The sequence below is a fragment of the Staurois parvus genome, unplaced genomic scaffold, assembly GCF_062004578.1.
Source record: "Staurois parvus isolate SC_StPar_1 unplaced genomic scaffold, SC_StPar_1.0 ptg000175l, whole genome shotgun sequence".
NCBI classification, from domain to species: Eukaryota; Metazoa; Chordata; class Amphibia; order Anura; family Ranidae; genus Staurois; species Staurois parvus.
Genome location: NW_028317971.1, coordinates 9,535,892 through 9,556,662, shown reverse-complemented (window position 1 = coordinate 9,556,662; position 20,771 = coordinate 9,535,892). Strand labels below are relative to the sequence as shown.

At 40.6% G+C, this 20,771-nt stretch overlaps 1 protein-coding gene across 1 annotated transcript in view; it reads left to right on the top strand.

Moving 5' to 3' along the window:
- SMO (smoothened, frizzled class receptor) overlaps positions 1-20,771 on the top strand; it is a 65,689-nt gene that overhangs the window by 3,945 nt on the left and 40,973 nt on the right. Inside the window, exon 2 of the mRNA XM_089676937.1 lies at positions 18,624-18,829. Coding sequence (XP_089533063.1) covers positions 18,624-18,829 — 206 coding nt within the window. The remainder of the gene's footprint in view (positions 1-18,623; positions 18,830-20,771) is intronic.

Below are 20,771 nucleotides of genomic sequence, written 5' to 3'. Positions count from 1 at the left end.
GACCATTTCAAGAGTGAGCAAAAGAGGATGGCTTCATTCCTACATAGGCCCTTTAAGACAGGGTGGATCTGTCAGCGTGAGCTGCCTGCTCAGAGGGGGATCTCTCTGCTGATCCCTGCTGAGCAGGCAGATAACAGGTCTCTGCAGAGCGGACACAGACACTACCCGCTGATTTCAATGGGACGGTCAGATGGAAATGGACCACCTATCCATTTCCACCCAATTGTCATCTGATCTGATCAGCTGGACAAATGGGGAACTGATCCCCATCCGCCTGTTTTTGGCGTACAGGATCGGATCGGGTGTCAGCGGGCTATTGTCCGCGGACACCCACCAGTCCATAGAAGTCTGTGGATGGACCGATGGGGTCTGCTGAAAAACAGACAGGTAGACCCCATCGGTCCATTTGTGTGAAAGGGGCCTTACAGTGGGACCACGGAGATCGAATATAGACACCCTCTAACCAGAAGTCAGATTAAAGCAACAGCAAAAAAGGGGGAATCTGGAGATTTGGAGGAGGCTGAGAGCAATAGAAGGTACTTTTTGAGTTAGGAATATATACTGTACATGAATAGGGTTTCTTTAACCAGAGTTTAGTGTCTCTTTAATAATAATAATAAATCATTATTATTGTCATTAGTTTGCTGCAGAAGCGTGCGTTGTCTGTTGTTTGCTACATTGTAATCTGTTCAGTAAGGAGATCTCACTATGTTACATCACTGTCGGAATCAGATTTTCTACTAGGTAGTTGTGAGCTCAGTGCCTGTGGCCTACAAGTTTCTAAGGCCTACATAAGAGGGAAGTTCTTTACAGCAGAAAAATAAGGAAAATGAATGTAACACAAAGGAAATGCGACTGAAACTTCCAAACTACATTACGAAGACATAAATCCAGAATGTCTTTCTGTTCCAAAAGTCACTTTAGTTTCTCTTTTCAACAAAATCTTCCCTATTAGGAGTAATGTTGCATTCAATGCACTGAGTAGTAGGAGAGATCATGGCGTTTGCTGATTGCATGTGAATCCTAATTTGGTTACTTTTAGGAAATCATCTTTTATTTATATATAGATATTAGATATATCAATCGTTTTATATTTGATGTAGGGATCAGTAAGTAAACCCTGTATATACCTTAGTAAGAAATTGTTTGGATCTTGATGTTTTTCTTTAGAATATTTATGTAACTATTAAAGATACTGACTGTCCACTAACTAAGCTACCATAATCGTTAAATCTGAATTGCATGTATGGTTTTTATTGCATAGGAAAGTTGGCCATAGATGTTTCCCTTTGTTTTTTAATCAACAAGCAGGCTGATTGAAAAAAAATAAGGATTCCCCCATCCACAGAAGCAGGGAGGATTCCTCCCCACTAAGCCATTGTATTCTGGACTCCACTGATGTTAGGCTACACTGATCAGCAGCTGCTGATCAACAAAGGTTTTCTGACATTCCCATTTGACAGAAGTTGATTGTTAGATCAATTTCTGTCAAGCAGGAATGGCCATACATGGATCAAAATTTGTCCCAAAAAATTGAACATCCCAACAAATCCCAACACTAGCATTTGAATTATATTCCATGGTGCTTGTTCACACCTGAGAATAGTGTCACTTGTAGCGCATTGCTCAAAAAAGTGCATGAACTTCTTTAAGGGCAGAGCCCCAATAGACTTGAGGGTTCCTTCACACCACATGAGGTGGGACTGTGTTGGGTGGCTATTCCAACACAGTCCCACTGCATGACATGGCAAACTGCCTTGTCTTTCTATCTGCCTGGGTCACACCACTGTGTTGCAGTGGTGCACACTGAATAAAAGAGTACTGCGTGCAGTCTTTTTTTTTCAGTGCAGAGCAGTACGCAGCCAGCAATTGAACTTCATGAAATATCTGTGTGACATTTCAATAAATTTAATTAAAAAAAAAAAAAAACAGGAAACAGTGCGCTGATCTCAGCCAGACCACACTCTGCGTTGCAATGCAGCGACTGGTGTGAGCAAGCTCTTAAAGGGAATGTATAATATGTGTTTTCTTGCATAGTAACTACTTTCCATTGGCTAAAAAAAAAAGTTTCAAGTGCATGACAAAATGCACACAAATGCTTGATCATCAGCTCAAAAAATGCCTGACATGGCAAAAATGCTCAACATCATAGTGAATGGGGCCTAACAAAATAATAGTGGTGATCTATTGCCAGTCCTGGAGTGTTTCTTGTGTTTGGTGCACCACAATACTTGTCTGAGTTACTTGACTCCATTGAAGAACCTTTTCAGGCCTGGGAGAAATATACAACGTAGTGCATCATTTTAGCATTTCACATCACTAATAAAAGTCAACACTTTCAGTTGCTAGCAATCAAAAATAAATAAATCTTTAATTTGCTTGTAATTTAATTGTATCTCAGTATAGGCTTGGGGTAACAAATGACAAGATAGCTTCACTTGAAGTGCTGGACTTTTCATTTTAAATGCTGCTTTTACTGCCTGCTTTCTTCTATTAAGAAGAAGACAGACAAGGATTGTTTTTTTTTTCTTGCACTTAAAGAGCTAAAGACAAACTTTTTTTTTTTGGGGGGGTTAAAGTGGTTGTAAACCTCAGACATGAAATATGAACAAAGCATATCCCTCTATAGTGTGTACTTGTCTCAGTTGAGAGCACTAAGTTTCATTTCTGTCTGCTACTTTTTTCCCCTCTTATCAGCATAAATCACTTCCAACTAGTTTTCCTGACACCAGGAGAAAAAAGGTAGCAGCGAGAGAGCTCCAGCACGCAGCCTGTGATTGACAGCTTCAGCTTTTGTCCTGTGTGCTGTGCAAAGTGGGGTGTCCCTTCCCTTCCAATCAACTCTCAGAGCTCTCTTTACTGAGCTCTGCAGTGTGTAATTACCGCTCCCTGCCCCCTGTTTTTTGAAAACTCAGGCAAACTTTATAAATTCTGGACTGTAGAGAAGAGAAGGCTGTAGATAAACAGTTGCAACATAAGTAGGATGATTTTGATCTCTTTGTATCAAAAATTGGAGGATTTTCATCTCTTTGTATCACCTGAGGCCAGTCACTTCACTGGGAATACGTAAGAGTTTACAACCACTTTAAGTATGGGAGGGATGTTAGGTTTTTTGGGGGGTTTTTTTGCCATCTGGGTCCCATTGAGGAGATTTTCCTTCACTTCCTGTCACATAGCCAAAACAGGAAGTGAAGGAAGGGAGTCCATGGCTGTTACCAGAACTAGTGTCCCCATTGGAAGATTTCCCCTCGATTAGTGTTCTGGGAACATCTCAGTGTTTGGGAATTTGATAAAAACTAGCAAGGATGAACCTCTTTAACGGGGCCACAGCCCACAATAAAAATCTAACAGGTGTTCTAATCCCTCTTCACTCTATTCAAAACTAAAAAGTTTTACTTTAAGCCCTGGTTCACACTGATGCGGTGCAGAATTCGCAGTGTTTTCTGTGCAAATTCTGCACCGCATCTGAATCGCACCCCGTTCATGCGAACTGCTGCATGGTGTGCATGTTAAGTTAACAACACCCCAAAAGCGCTCCACGAAACGCGGTGTGATGTGCAGATTCGGATCGCATAGGTGTGAATATCTATGTGATCCGATTCTAGTGCGGACCCAAAATAGGGTCCTGCACGTTTTTTGGTGCGGGTGTGGTGCGAATAGAGACATACAAAATGTATGGCTCCAATCACACCACACACAAACTGCATGTGATTTGCACAGGCATGCAGCGAGGTTCCTGTGCGAATCGTATGCGATATACCGTACCGCATATATGTGAACCCAGGCAAAGTCAAACTTCAGAGCCACACATGATGAACCACAGATGGCTACACTACCCCCAATACCTGATGCTTGTTGTTGATGCTGGCCTTTTGCCCTCTATACTTTCCCAGAAAAGTCATCCAGGATACTTGTTTCAAGTGAAAGATTCAAAATATTGAAGTGAGAGGTCGAGCCATGACAGCCAGGCTACTAACATTTTCACAAGGAAAGGTAAACAATGGAAACCTCCATATTTGTAGTGTAAAAGGTTTTGAATACAAGAATTTAAAGTGTTTTTTTTTAAATAACAAACATGTCTATACTTACCTGCTCTGTTCAGTGGTTTAGCCTGGATCCTCCTCTTCTCAGGTCACCCGCTGGCGCTCCTGGCTTCTCCCTCCTGTCGAGTGCCCCCATAGTAAGCAGCTTGCTATGGGGTCACCCAAACCGGCGTGCTCCCAAGCCACGGCACTTCATGTCCATTCACACACACAGAGCCGCAACTCCACCCAAAACTGAAAAAAGAAAAGTTTTGCCTTTAGTTATAACATAATTTTCAATGAGGTGTACTGCAAAATCTGTGCCCTATTGGCACTTAAATGACTTTTGGCTTCTTATAGCCCTGGTTCACACTGATGCGGTGCAGAATTCGCAGCGTTTTCAGTGTGAATTCCGCACCGCATCAGAATCGCACCCCATTCATGTGAACCGTTGCGGGGTGTGTATGTTAAGTTAACAACACCCCAAAAGCGGTTCTCAAAACACGGTGCGATGTGCAAAATCGGATAGCATAGGTGTGAATACTGCACATATCTGAACCCAGGCGTAAAGGAGCCGGATGGAAAATTGTCAGTTGAACATTCATCGTATTCAGTCAGATGCAGTCACTGTCCAGGTGTTCTGACAGCTGCAGGTGCTGGCAGTCACAGTACAGTAGCTGACGGGAGATTCCTCCATCCATGCTGTTTCGAGTGGATGACGAGCTCTCTGTGTATTGATAGTCTGATTCTGTGGCCATACACATAATGATAAATGATAGATCCTAGGTTTGATTGCCTCAAATGTTCATCAGTTTGATCCAAGAAATAAAAGATCAGTCTGGATGAATTAAAGTTGCTTTTCCACAAAGACCGACCATTCTCTTTCTCCATTGGACCGTTCATTCACTGCAATCAGTTTCTGATTACTTTCATCAGAATGATCATAATAAACTATCAGACCACTACGTTTGTGGCCAGCATGATATGTTATCAATTCATTTTCATGTTTATATGTCTTGGAATGTATTATCTGTTGTGAATTAGGCAGGCCATAGACGTGATTAGGGATTTCACGGCTTTCACCTGAAATGAACAACTTTGCAGACGTGAGCTCCGAATTATATGTTTATTAGCGATAATACAATTATATGAGAGCACCCATGGCCTGCCAATCAGATGCTCTGATTAGATATGTGACAGTCCATACTTTTATAAGGTTTTTTATGGCTTGTTGCCCACCTCTATGCTTATCAGTTACACTCCAGAATATTTGCCTTTTACACTTCGGGATATCTTATCGAGACATTTTATCAAACATTCATCATTACTCGCCAGTTTTTACAACTTACATAATCTTACATAAAATATCTCTTACAAGCCTTTGGTAGTAGCAGAAGCCATTTCAACTGCAGAATGCATTCACTTACTGATATATGATAGCAATAATAGCCATGAATAATAAATAAACCTTAATATATATATGTATTAATTCATTTAAATACTCTTATTTAATTATAATACATTACTATGATGTAGGATGTAGTAAGGATCATTTTTATCCCTATACAGACAGGCCGTTTATTGGCTGAATTTTCAGCCGATAAATGAAAAATCGGTCGGCCCCGTTGTTGATGTTGCAACCCATGTCCACGAAAAATCAGCCGTTTTTCACGGATTTTCCAGCATAACCGATAAAAATAAATGAGGAGATCCGCGAAAAACGGCCGACGGGCTGGTCCCACTAATGGCATGATTATTGGCCGATTTTTCATGAGGACGAAAATTCGGCCAATATACAACCCATCTATGGCCTGCATTAGATTGACAAGTCCCAAATGCATGTAATCTCAACCCAGCTCCATTTTAGGTTTTAGGCTCCATTCACATCTTAGCATAACATTTTTCTGTGTTTTGTTGCGTGTTTTTATGTGCATTTGCAAACATTTGTGCGCGATTTGTTCAGGCGTTTTCAGCCTTTTAGAGCTCTGGCGTTTTTGTATTAGCCAATAGAGAAAAATTTCATCTGTGACATCAAATGTTCCCATGTTTTGCCATGCCAGCAGAACCACTCTTGGTCGCGCGACAAAACATGCAAAAGAGCATGAAAACACGCAATGTGCATGTTTCCATGTAATTAGGAATAAAAAGTACGCCAAAAATGCATCAATCTGCCTGAATGGAGCTACAAAAGTAGCTCCAAGAATTTTTTGAGCTTCAGGCGTTTTGCATCAGGCGACTTGGAGTGGAGATGCGAACCATCTCCTTAGAGTAATATTGATTTTTTATCCCTGAGCTTTGTGCGGCAAAATACTCAGGCGTGAATGGGGCCTAAAGTAAACCAGTGGGAGCCTGGTCACGTGATCCCCCCTGTGTCAGCTGACCAGACCAGAGCAGGCTTAAAAAAGTACATGCATCTGTTTTACAGTTTAGTCAGCATAGATGTTCGGAGGGGATAGGCCTGTGCTGGAATTCTGTTATCTCAAAGGAGTACCTTTTATTTCTCCTTTATTTTGTTGCTGTATGCGACTTCTAATTAGAGAGTGGTTACGTTCATTCTCCATGGTCCCAGTGTATGACGGAACATAGCCACCCTCAATTGCCCACTTCCACGATGGAGTAGGGACTATGGGATTTGTAGTGTGTATAGAGAAGTGAACATGATCACAATTAACGTGTGCTGCTTGTTCCAAATAATTGGAAGTGAGGGGGAAAGTAAAGGTTCAGGAGCTCATGGAGGATGCTACAAGCAGGTAGAAAAACAATTTAATGAAAAACAAATTACGGGGCCATTAAGGCTAGGTTCAGGAACATTTAAAAATCCTGAGCGTCCCTGAACTGCAAGCAAAATGCATTTCTGTGAATAGGGCAGCCCATTAAAATGAATAGACTGTGCTACCCACAGAACGTGAGTTGCACAAGTGTGAACCTAGCCTGCAGTATATAGTGGATGTGTATGGATTATTTTAAGAGAATAAAGATATTGTTTAGTGTTACTTTAACCACTTGCCGACCATCCGCAATCATTTTACTGCAGGTAGGTGGCTCGTACAGGGCCAATCACGTACCTGATAGCATCTTTTTGTAGGTTCAGGGCGCGTGTGCCCCTCCCCAGCCGACTTCTGCTGTGATTGGACACAGTTGTCAGCCAATGATTCATGTCTGAGACCTGCTGATCTCCTGTGTCCAATCACATCACAGAGCCCTGTGTTGCCAAACACATAGGGCTCTATACAGAGGGAACAATCTGTGTGTTTCATTTCTCTGCAAAGCAGGAAGAAGGAACCAACAGATTTTTAGTTAAAAACAACACATATTACACACATTAACACTTGTTATGCACACACTTAACCGCTTGATCACCCTAAGATGTTAAGCCCTCTCCAGCCAGTGTCATTAGTACAGTGACAGTGTATAATATTATCACTGATTACTGTATTAGTGGTGATGTCAGTGTCAATTAGTCTACCTCTCACCCAGTGTCAGTTACTGTTAGATTGCCCGCCACACTATCAAAGGCCCACTGTAAGTCACTGATCACCGCCATTACTAGTATAAAAAAAAGTTTGTCGACTCTATGACTTTCACACAAACCAATCAATATACACTTATTGTGATTTTTCTTTTATCAAACACATGTCGCAGAATACATTTTAGCCTAAATTTATGAAGAAATTAGATTTTTTTTTTAATTGGATATGTTTTATAACAGAAAGTAAAGTAGAAATGGAAAAAAAGGGGTTTTTTTTTTGTTTTTTGTTTTTTTTCTTATTTTTGGACCGTTTTGTTTATATGAGGGGCGTTCAAGTCAAACCGAGACTTTTAATTTTACAGGTATAACAAGGGATGCTAGCATGACAGTATTACATGCAGTAGTAAGTGGCAAGTGTGTCCTATTACTGATAGGCGACGCACATGTCACGGACCAGTCCGGAGACCATTAATCAAGATGTCAGACAACAGTGTTAGTGCACGTATGGAACAGTGTGTGGTGATGAAGTTTCTTGTGAACGAAGGCGTAAAACCCACAGATATCTACAGAAGACTTCAAGCAGAGTATGGTGATGAGACACTCAGCCACAGTAAGACATTTGAATGGTGTAAACTGCGTTGTAATAGCGTTTTGACAGGGAAGGCCAGGATTTTCTAGAACGCATCATTACTTGTGACGAAACCTAGGCACATCATTTCACTCCAGGATCAAAATGAGCATCAAAGCAGTGGAAGCATGCAGACTCACCACCACCAAAAAAAAATTAGGAACAATTGTGTCTGCAGGTAAAGTGATGACAAGTGTTTTCGGGACAAACGTGACATAATTCATGTGAATTTTCCACTCCGTTGCGCCACTATCAGCAGTGAATATTACTGTTGTGTTCTGAGTGATGTGCATACGCGTCTGTGGAAGAAGCGGCCTGGTTTGATCACTGTTTCTCCAGGACAACACACAGGCTCATACTGGTCACCACACTGCGCATTACAGCAACTCGGCTGGGAGGTATTGCCACATCCCCCTAAGAGCCTGGACCTCGCTTCGAGTGATTTCCATCTGTTTGGACCCCTAAAACAGTTCCTCGGAGGTCAGCACTTCAGCATTGATGACGAAGTGAGGAAGCTGTCCTAGGATGGTTCAGGCATATTGATAAATCTTTCTATGCCAACGCTTTCCAGTCATTAGTTAAACGCTGGGATAAACAAACAAAAAATATATCCCAGCGCACAAAGATAAATACCAAGTGAGTATGCAGCTGTGCAACAGTGAAAAACACTAATAAATGACAACAAAAAAACAGCGCAAACAAAAACCTCCAAATATACAATATATGAGTGAACAAACAATAAATCAAATGTCCATATAAATAAAAGTCCTTATTCCCAGTGAGATGAATGTGTAAATTATTCAAGATATGCTTCCACCTTCCACCACGTGATAAATAATATCAATCGCACTCACCATATAAAGGTGATTAATGAGCCTTATAGGATATAAGGGATCTTATACCCCCTCCAAAAAGATCAAATCTTCTTTTCCACCCTGAATGGATATATTGCTCGCCTCCACCTTACTCCTCCATGAGCTCCTGCAGTTCTCCCCAAAAAAATGTCTTCCGCATGTGTGAGCTCGTTTCTTGGCGGAAGACATTTTTTTGGGGAGAACTGCAGGAGCTCATGGAGGAGTAAGGTGGAGGCGAGCAATATATCCATTCAGGGTGGAAAAGAAGATTTGATCTTTTTGGAGGGGGTATAGGATCCCTTATATCCTATAAGGCTCATTACTCATCTTTATCTGGTGAGTGCGGTTGATATTATTTATCACGTGGTGGAAGGTGGAAGCATATCTTGAATAATTTACACATTCATCTCACTGGGAATAAGGACTTTTATTTATATGGACATTTGATTTATTGTTTGTTCACTCATATATTTTATATTTGGAGATTTTTGTTTGCGCTGTTTTTTTGTTGTCAAACGCTGGGACAATTGTAAAATTGTAGCAGGGGAGTATGGTGAAACATAAATGCATATTCCACTCCATGAAATTTGTTCTTTTATTATATAAACTCAATAGTCCCGGTTTGACTTGAACGCCCCAAAAAAAAAAGAAATTTAAAAAACCCGGTGGTGATCAAATACCACTAAAAGAAATGTCTATTTGTGCGAAAAAAATTGTAAAAAAATTGCCAGTAATGAAGCAATGAAAAAAAATAAAAAGTATATAAATCACTCCAAAAATCCTCCCACCCTGTGATCCTCTTTTTGTGCCACTGCTGTCGCTAGATCTACAGGTGTTCCACACACATCACACAAATAGCAAACCTCAAACATATAAGCACATACATAAATGCGTGACCATAAAAAGCAAACAAGTCCCTCATGTAAATCTTTTGAGGTTATAAACAGTTCCAATTCCTTGTGTATGTATAGCAATCTTGTGCTTTTCATCAATCTTGTACAACATGTTCACCACGTGATATACTCCACCACCACAATCTGCTCACCTGATGCTTAGACCTACAGTATATAAACTATGTCAGGGTGCGCATTCCCTTTTAAAGCGATAATATAGCCTGGATGGATATCACTAATCCTACTAAATCTGGATGTTTCTTCAAATGCCACATACACTCTCTCTGATCCTTAATTAAAATCAATGGGCAGCACAGTGACTAAATGGTTAGCACTAGGGTCATTGGTTTGAATCCCAACCATGGCACCACCTGCATGGAGTTTGCATGTTCTCCCTGCGCCTGCGTGGGTTTCCTCCAGGTACTCCAGTTTCCTCCTACACTCCAAAGACATGCTGGTAGGTTAATTGGATTCTGTCTAAATTGGCCCTAGTATGAATGTAAGTTAGGGACCTTAGATTGTACACCCCTTGAGGGTTAGGGGCTGATGTGAATGTACAATATATATGTAAAGCACTATATAAATTGACAGCACTATATAAGTACCTGTAATAATAAGCCTTTCAGTGTCACCTATGGTAAAATTCCAGAGGTAAACAAAATGAAAGATTGAATCACCATAGTGTTTTCCTTAGGCATGCAAACATTTATGAAACTATCAATAAAAGCACACTCACATAGTACTGGGTTCTTGAGTGGTGCACTACAGGATAATGATGTTTACACTGTTCCTGTAACCTCCCTAGAGGTCTGATTATGTCAGTATTTCTGTGCTCAAAGCGGTACATTCTAAAATGAAATAAATTGGTGTAGCGCTCTATCTATAATAAACATATCAACAAAAATACACATATATATATAAATATAAATCAAATACGTGTATACATAATAAATACAAAAAGTGATCTGATCCTCCAGGGATCTATGTATGACACACTCCCACGTGACACAAATGACGTGAAGAAACGTGAATAAAACAAATTGGTCCAAATTGGACCCAATAAATTGTGAATAATCAAAATAAAACCCCCTAATCCCTAATTGGGATTAAAGAAACATAGATCCAAGTGCAATAAACAGTGTATCCCTAAAATGGGCATAAATCCTGAATAAAGTGATAAGTGCTCAGAATCCAGTATACAACATTCACATATAAAACAGCACCCTAAAAATTTTAAATCTCAACAATCCATATATAGAAAAAACTGTATAATGAAATATACATATAAAAATGTGAATTATAAAAGAACATCCCAAAAAAGTGCAAATCTGCAAGAGGCGATCCAATATACATATAAAGATGTGAATTATAAAAAACGTCCAAAAAATGCAAATCTGCAAGAGGTGATCCAATATTCAAGGACATGCAGGTGATACGGTGCCTTTGTATACAAGCCGATATGAATCCTTAAATGGCTAGATTGCCACCTCACCTCCTTACCGCGACCCACTGGGCCAACGCTCCTTTCGGATCACACCAGGATCCTTCACAGGCAGTAACTCCTCAATAGATAATATCCAAAGAAAATTATTATTATACAGGATTTATATAGCGCCAACAGTTTGCGCAGCGCTTTGCAACCCCCATCAATGGTGGCTCCTAAACATCACAGGTTCGCCTCCAGAGATAGGTACCGCAATACAGCCAACTCACTCACATGGATCACATTAATGACATAAAAGAAGAAGAAAGATCCTCCATAGTGTAACACTATTTATTTTATGTGTATAGTAGAAAAAAACGCCAAATTCCCACTCACTTGGTAGCAGATATACAAAGGCATTCACACCACATGCTATGGGTGTAATCTGCATGTATTTGGGTATACCAAGATGGTGTCCACTGGAACTACATCACCGCACACCTAACTCTGAACCCTGAGGAAGTCACGTGTTGAGCGTGACGCAATGCGTAGGTGCGCAGTGACGTAGTTCCGGCAGACACCATCTGCAACTGCATTGCATTTGAGCAGTTGGTGTGCAGTGCAATCTAGCAGAGCTCAGAAGTGATGATGCGTTGAGCTTGGCCGATTGCACTGTTTCCTTTTTCTTTTAAACAAAAGATTTTTCATAAAGTTCAATTGCCGGCCGTGCGGTGCACGTGGATTGCCTCTCTGCGTGCTGCACTGCATTGTGCCCACACACCACTGCGAAGCACGTAGGAGAGAAGGCATTTTGCCACCGTCCATGTGACTGTGCTGGAATAGCTTCCCAATGCAGTCCCACCGTATCTGGTGTAAAGCAGCCCTAATAGTACAGGACGTGACATTTTTGATCTGTAAGTTTCTTCTGACAGGGCTTTAGGGGTGTGTTGGAGCAAAGGTTATGACTTTGGAGAGAGTTAACAGATTATAGATATAACATGAATGTGATAGTGTCAAGATGAGCATAATAAGACAATGATTTAGAATTTCATACTGTCCCATGGTGTCATTCAAAATAAAATACATCTTAATGCACAGCAAAAAGTATCGTGCGTTACAGTAATGTATGAATATGAAAGGACTCTTTTTTATTCAAATTCATGAGAACACACATATGGTTCCCATCTGTGTGTTGTATTGAGATGACAAGTTGCATTGTGGTGCTATTCTCCAAAACAATGGCACTGCAATACAAAGGTTGTTTCTGTGTTGTGCATTGCAGTAAAGTTTGATACTACAACTCATATCCATGAAGCCATCCTTACACTACTCTCTGTATTAGGACGTAGGTGTCCGTTTATGAACCAGCGGTAATAGATCGCTGCTCAGTTCTTCGGCATTCTGGGAGAACACAGTTTTCCTGTGAATGCCTTTTATGAAGCGGTGTAGATCAGTTCCAAGGGAGAACGATCTACAAACGCTGGAAAACGGTCTACAAATGCTGGAAAACGGCTGATTTTACTATAATCTCATGAGATTACAGTAAAAAAATCAGTTTACTAAGCAGAGGTAAATTATCTCTGCTTAGTTTGTGGCTCCTCTGATTCTCCAGCTCTGAGCTGGGGAATCTGGAGGGAGAATACAGATCTCCAGTGAAGGGCTGAACATGTTCTCCGCTGATCTCCTGAGTGTCATAAACTGTGAATGACCAGAGAATAACTGTGATCCTCAGAATCGCAGCAATTCTCTGTGTCATAAACGGGCACCTTATTCAGATTATTTTGATGCAGAAATTTGACCAGCACTGATGTAAATAAACAGAGGTGACAACTGTCAGATTGATGTAAGTATACATCTATGGAGGGGAAGGGTGGTTATGGTTAGGTCAGGGTAAAGGGGTAAAAAGGAGATGTGCACCTTGTTTTATGCACTCTTATTTGGTGTACTTGATTGAAGATAATGAAAAATGTGACAAAGGACACAAGAGCAGGACAAACTCAATGACTGCATAATTTAGGTTTTTGACTAGGGATGCACCGAAATTTCTGTGGCCAAAATGTTTCAGCCAAAAACACCCCTATCGGCCTTTGGCCAGTATGAAAATAAGCACTGATACAGGTGCCAAAAATAACCCCACTGCCTGCCCTGCCGCCGCCCCGTGGTTCTCAACCTTACCTGAGAACCCATCCAACAATACCAGCGCTGGGCATAGAGATCAGTGAAGGAAAGATGGCCTCCACTCATCTCTATGCCCTTGGAGGACCGGAGCGACGTCACTATGTCACTTCCGATTCCGGCACCTTCTACACAAGGCCTTTTTTTTTTTTTTTTTTCAAAGCACTAGATCAATGCTTTATATTGTAGAGGAGAGATGTGGGGTTTTATTGACTCCATATCTCTCCATACAGAGGACCTGTCGCTGCTTATTTGTATCACAAGGGATGTTTGTATTCCTTGTGATAGGGATAAAAGTGATTAAAAAAAAAAAGTAATGGAACAGTGTAAAAAAAAAGTAATTTTAAAAAAAATGTTTAAAATGCCCCTGTGAGGTATCCCACGTGAACGTCAGAGCAAGAGCAATAATTCTAGCACTAGACCTCCTCTGTAACTTGGTAACCTGTAGAAATTTTGAAAGCATCACCCATTGAGATTTTTAAGTACTGTAGTTTGGCGACATTACACGAGCATGTGAAATTTTAAAGCAGGACATGTTAGGTATCTATTTACTCGGCGTAACATCATCTTTCATACTTTACAAAAATTGGGGTATATATTGTGGTTTTTTTTGTTTTTTAATCATTAAAGTGTATCTTTTTCCAAAAAAATTGAGTTTGAAAAAATATAAATTTTTAAAAACTGTCCATTTCAGTTTTGGTTTTCAGCCAAGTGCCTCCTGAATTTTCGGTTTTGGCACCAGAATTTTCAATTTGGTGCACCACTACTTTTGTCAAATGGGTCTATCTGACCAGCACATTCATTGAGGGATGATGTCAGAGGAGCTCAGTGCAGGTTAATATCAGCATTTTTAAGGCATTCTTTAAGCTTGTAAGCTCTCACTAGCAAGGTCATCTGATCCCTCTTGTATTGAATTGGATCTAACTGTACTGTCTCCCTTTTATTTTGTAAAGTTTTGTGCAATCTGTTCACACTAAATAAATCCTGTATAATAAAAATAACCTGCCATTTTACCCTGAATGGGCAAAGCGTCAGAGTCTCTTTAAAGCACAGCTCTACCCAAAAGGGGAAGTTCCACTTTAAGCCTTTGTCCCCCGCTCCCTATTACGGATTGGCACCTTTGGGTAGCGGGGGGGAGTGGGTACCTGAATTTGACAGGTACCTACTCCCACTACCGCTGTGATCACCTAGGCGATCAGAAGCAGAAGTTGTCCTTTCCCTCTCCCTCCCCATACTCTTCTGGGTCACGTGACAGTTCCCAGAAACACAGCGCTTCTCGTGCATGCCCAGTGGGCACCTGGCTGTGAAGCCGCAAGCTGTCACAGCCGGGTGCCCACACTGAAGATGACGGCGCCAGGGAGAGAAGATGACCAGTGAAACCAGCGGTGGTGAGGTCACGACTGGACCGAGGGATAGGTAAGTGGCTGTATTTTAAAAGTCAGCAGCTACAGTTTTTGTAGCTGCTGACTTTTGTTTTTTTTTTTAGGTGGAACTCCGCTTTAAAAGATATCTACATATGATTCAGATTTTGGGATAGACATTGTAGGGATTTCTGAAGACCCTTGTCACTTTGGGTTTGTAAATAAAAATTCATACATGAAATATACAGATTTACTGTATGTTTGTGTGTATAAGTGTGTATATATATATATATATATATATATATATATATATACTGTATATATTACATTACACTACATTTACCAGCTAGTATTTGTAGTATGGACTTACATTTAAATGCAATACATTTTCTTTTCATTAAAATTGTCAGTAGAATGTGTGTGTTTAAGTTAAATTTATCACATTTAGTCGGGTGATCTAGTATTTGTCTGATATTTGCACATTTATATGCTGAGGTGTTATTAAAAATAACATGCTAGAGCTGATTTTTTAAAATCTTTAGCATAAAACGCTTGTTATACCAGCAACAGCCAATCACAATCACTGTCAAATATTTCAGTTTTCACAAAGCTGCTTTAATATGCCCTGTAATTTATTTAGAATGAACTCTGTTGTATTGTAGGAAGATTCTTAACAAACTGGGTTGATTTACTAAAGGCAAATAGACAGTTCACTTTGCAAGGGAATTTGTCCTAGAGCTTAATGAATGCGGTGAATCTCTGCTGACGTCCATCATCCACTCAGGCAAAAATCATGTTATATTAGTGCTCTTGTTCCTGATTAGGGATTCTTTGAAAAGTGAAATTTCACCACAATCTATAAGCTCTGGGACAAATTCTCTTGCAAAGTGCAACTTCACTTGGAAAGTGAACATCCTATTTGCCTTTAGTAAATCAACCCCTGCCTGTCAAAAGTGTGCTAAATAAAAACCCATGTAAGACATACTGCACCAATCCATCAATCAATCTTTATTTTGTTACTCTTGTAACCTCAAAAGGAAGAATCTGGGAAGATAGACAGTTGTATTTTCTGACACAAGGCCACATCTGTGTCATTTGTTCCAAGAGTCCCAAAATACTGTTTATCAGACCCATTATTACCAGCGTTTTGTGTATCCATAGAGTGGCACCGCTGATATGTTTGCAGACAGCTTTTTGTTTGCATTCCGGCTATGTGCTCAGACGCCAACACACACCTCGGCAGAAGTACTAAACTAAAATAGCTTCTATGTAGAACAATGAACTCCACAGGGCAAGAGAAACACACAGGTACCAAATGTCTTTATAGTTGATATAACAAACTGTTTTCATTATTTGTGTATTTATAGGGGAAGAGGGTGATGTATTAATACTGAAAATGATAAGAATATACAGCTAAAGACCTCCCTGCTCTTGCCGTCATGTGTCCACAATTTCCTAACATTCCATGCATCAAAATAAAATAGATAAGATTGTTGTAACAACCAGATGTAAGTCCATTCACAGCTGTGAAGTATATAATGGAAACATTTCAGGATTACTCATATGGCAAATGATTCTGCAGTTACCCAAATCTGTGATATTGCTGCACTTTAGGTTTACAGCACAAATGTACATTACTGGTCTGTAAAATATATAGTTTGATGATGATGTCACATTTGGAAAAAAATAATGTCTATTCAGAATTTAGGATGGTGTTAAGGATTAGGTGCAAATTGTTCCACATCACTTGTTTTTGAACGAATAAATGTCAGTAAAACATGACTATGATTTACACTTCAAAGTAAATTCAACTGAAACGTATTATTGCAAACATGACCTATCATAACCTTCCCTGTAACTTCTGACATTTGTGGGATATCCTCAGCAATTTATATGTATCTTACCTACCTTTATTAAAAAGATATATATATATACATACAGTATATATATACACACACACTATATTGCCAAAAGTATTGGGCCAGCCCTCCAAATCATTGGATTCAGGTGTTCCAATCACCTCCATGGCCACAGGTGTAATCAAGCACCTAGACATGCAGACTGCTTGTACAAACATTTGTGAAAGAATGGGTCGCTCTCAGGAGCTCAGTGAATTCAAGCATGGTAGTGATAGGTTGTCACCTGTGCAAGTCCATCCGTGAAATTTCCTTGCTACTAAATATTCCACGCTCAACTGTTAGTGGTATTATAACAAAGTGTGAGCAACTGGGAAAAACAGCAACTCAGCCACCAAGTGGTAGAACACGTAAAATGACAAAGCGGGGTCAGCGCATACTGAAGAGCACAGTGCGCAGAAGTCACCAACTCTCTACAGAGTCAATAGCTATAGACCTCCAAACTTCATGTGGCCTTCAGATTAGTACAACAGTGCGCAGAGAGCTTCATGGAATGGGTTTCTATGGCCAAGCAGGTGCATCCAAGCCTTACACCAAGTGCAATGCATAGTGTCAGATGCAGTGGTGTAAAGCATGTCACCACTGGTCTCTAGAGCAGTGGAGACGTGTTCTCTGGAGTGACAAATCATGCTTCTCTGTCTGGCAATCCCATGGATGTGTCTAGGTATGGGGGCATGCCAGGAGAATGGTACTTGCCTGACTGTATTGTGCCAAGTGTAAAGTTTGGTGGAGGGGGGATTATGGTGTGGGGATGTTTTGCAGGGGTTGGGCTTGGCCCCTAAGTTCCAATGAAGGGAACTCTTAAGGGGTCAGCATACCAAGACATTTGGGGTGAAAGAAGTTGACTGGCATGCACGGAGTCCTGACCTCAACCTGATAGAACACTTTGGGATGAATTAGAGTGGAGACTGCGAGCCAGGCCTTCTCGTCCGACATCAGTGCCTGACCCCACAAATGCGCTTCTGGAAGAATGGTCAAACATTCCCATAGGCACATTCCTAAACCTTATAGACAGTCTTCCCAGAAGAGTTCAAGCTGTTATAGCTGCAAAGGGTGGGCCAACTCAATATTAAACCCTACGGACTAAGACTGGGATGCCATTAAATTTCATGTGCGTGTAAAGGCAGGTGTCCCAATACTTTTGGCAATATAGTGTATATACTGATCAGCCATAACTTTATGGCCACTGACAGGGTAAGTGAATAACATTCCCGGAAGAGTGGCGGCCATCTTGGCACCTCACCCTGAGCTCCCCATGCAGCTGCTGGCCGGCACAACGGGTTGCTATACAGTGGAAAGAGCCTCGCACATTGACAAACCTTTTATAAGCCTGTTATTTCTTCCATCCTGAAAGTGTAGTATACACAGAATATAACTGGATACTAACATAGGTAAAGTTGATCCAGGGAATATCCGATTGCCTCTCGGGGGATGAGGAAGGAATTTTTGTCCCCTGCAGGAGCAAATTGGATCATGCTTTGCTGTTTTTTTTTGCTTTCCTCTGGATCAACTGTGGGTATAGGATTATAACTTTTTTTAATGGTTGAACTGGATGGACTTTTGTCTTTTTTCAGCCAGACTAACTATGTAAGTGTTTTTAACCATACTTATTAAAGCCTATTTGGACTTATTGCACTTAGAGGCGCCTTCTTGTCTCTTCTCTCCTTCACCCAGACTCTGCTTCATACTATTAGAAGTGCTGCCCAGTGCATGTCTCCATTCCACCACAAACTACTGGCGGTCATCTCCTCATCCACCATCTTCTTTACAGATGTGCCCTATGAAATTTTGCTTTTGTTCCAACTACAGAAAGTACAGTGTCTGTGGATCAATTTGTTCTTCCAGTCTCACAAAGAACTCATGTTTTTTTCTTTTGTGTTAGGCTTACGGAATGCCCCGCGCTGCTGGGAGGCCATACAGCCACTCCTGTGTGCTGTGTACATGCCAAAGTGTGAAGGCGGCAAGGTAGAGCTTCCAAGTCAAGGTCTGTGTCAGGCTACACGTAGCCCCTGTGCCATTGTAGAGCGTGAGAGGGGCTGGCCAGACTTTCTAAAGTGCACCACAGACCGATTCCCAGAAGGCTGTCCGGTAAGTTAACTGTCGTAATTATATATGGAAATATCTTTTAATATGCTGAAAAAAATGCTTGTAAGATTGTATTAAATTTTTTGAATTGTTTACAGTTTTTAAATATACATTTTTTGTGAAGTGATTGTTGAAAATAGGATTACTTTTTTTCTTTTGTTGAACTTGTCCCTGTAAATTATTTAGTCTATTCAGGAGCTCTCACGTTGTGAAGAGAAAAATGATGAATGGGTTCTAAAATATTAGTGCGCTGTAAGACTTCTTTTATTGTTTATACAGTATGGCTGTGTGTGATATACTATACATGCAGTTACGAGGTGGAAGACATGATGGTCTCTATTACCAGAATACAAGAGTGCCCCTTGCTGTTAGTACATTGTTTTGCATAAGAGAACTCTTTTAGGCCTCATTTACATGGGTGGCTGAGGTGCTGAGCTGCAAGTTGGCAATGTTAGTACATGGTACACAGTAGTGGTAAAAATTATACTTCATGTCCCTTTAGGCAGGCAGAACCACCAATAAATGTGACCCATTCAGATACAAAGGGCAACAGCTGCGTGCAATGCACAGTTAATACAGGCAGTGAGGAGGCCACGTATTGCCTCTGAGCTGCCTGTCAAATTCGTTTATAAACTGGCATATAAAATGGTATATCTGAAAATCGGTCAATCCTGATGTACTGATGGCCTATCTCATTTCTGGTGGCCCAAAAATGTCAGGACGGTACAGATATTCCCGAAATTACCCCTTTATGGAAAGTAGACAGTCTGCGGTACTTAGTAAGAGGCAGGGCAAGTTTTTTTACATCATTTTTGTCACAATTTTTTTTTTACATACTGTCACCAGTGCAGTACAGTGTCATCATACAACTGGTGTGGCGGTGATCAGGGACACTGACTGGTTGTAGTGCGAATAAAAAAACATTTTTTATTACATTTTCTTTTCTTTTTTTACAATTTTTTTTTATAACACACTGTGACTAGAGTAATATAATATTACCATAGTAACATTGTACTACTCTAGGGAAGTGATCAATATTTTTTTTTACACATTATGATTGCTTATAGCAGTGAATTTCATTGCTAAAAGAAAACATTTTACTGAATTAAATTGATTCATTAGCCGCAGTTAATCACTTAACACAGATGGGCTGCGATTGGCCCAGTCTGTACCTATGATCACTGTGACCAATCACAGCTAGCAACACAATTGTTTACAATGGACTGCTCTGTAATAATGCCATAATTAGCAGTAACAACATCAGCCTCTGGTGGCTTCTTTTGAGCAGATGACTATTTTTTTTGTTGTGGAGTGGGAGCAGATGGTCCTGTCATAATGACTGATAGCTCTCTAGCCATCTCAGAATAGGTTCCCAAAACTTTTAGCATGGTCAGCCTAATGAACAGCTGGGTTATGTCCCACCAAAATGCAGCAGGCACTACAAACCTTTGGTTTATTAACATAACGAGAAGAGGTCCTGTATAGAGTAGCAAGGAATCGCTAACAAGATCATGAGGTTTATAGGATGTCCTTTCTGCATTTCCTATAAAAGCTTGTTGTTCACAGAGCTCAGTAGCTCAGGCTATCCTTTAAACACGACTTAATGAATTAGCCCTCTGCCTCTCTACTGTCACTGGAGTTGAATCATTCACTGTAATTTAAAAAACATGCACCGGAATATTAACCTACAGCGAATGTCTGGTGAATGTCAGATTTGCTGCTTTAAAAATATACCCCATAGTGTGGGGGTTAGCAATCAGTAGATCGCGATCTACCAGTAGATCACGGCCAGGTGACTGGTCTGAGCTTGCTGACCCGCCACCCCAGAGCATCAAACAGAGTACAACGCAGATGGACTATTCATAAAGTTGGAGCTGTAGTAGGGAGCAAGAGCCACATAAGCCGATATCTCCTCTGTAGTGCTGGCTCCTGTCCCATGCGGAGC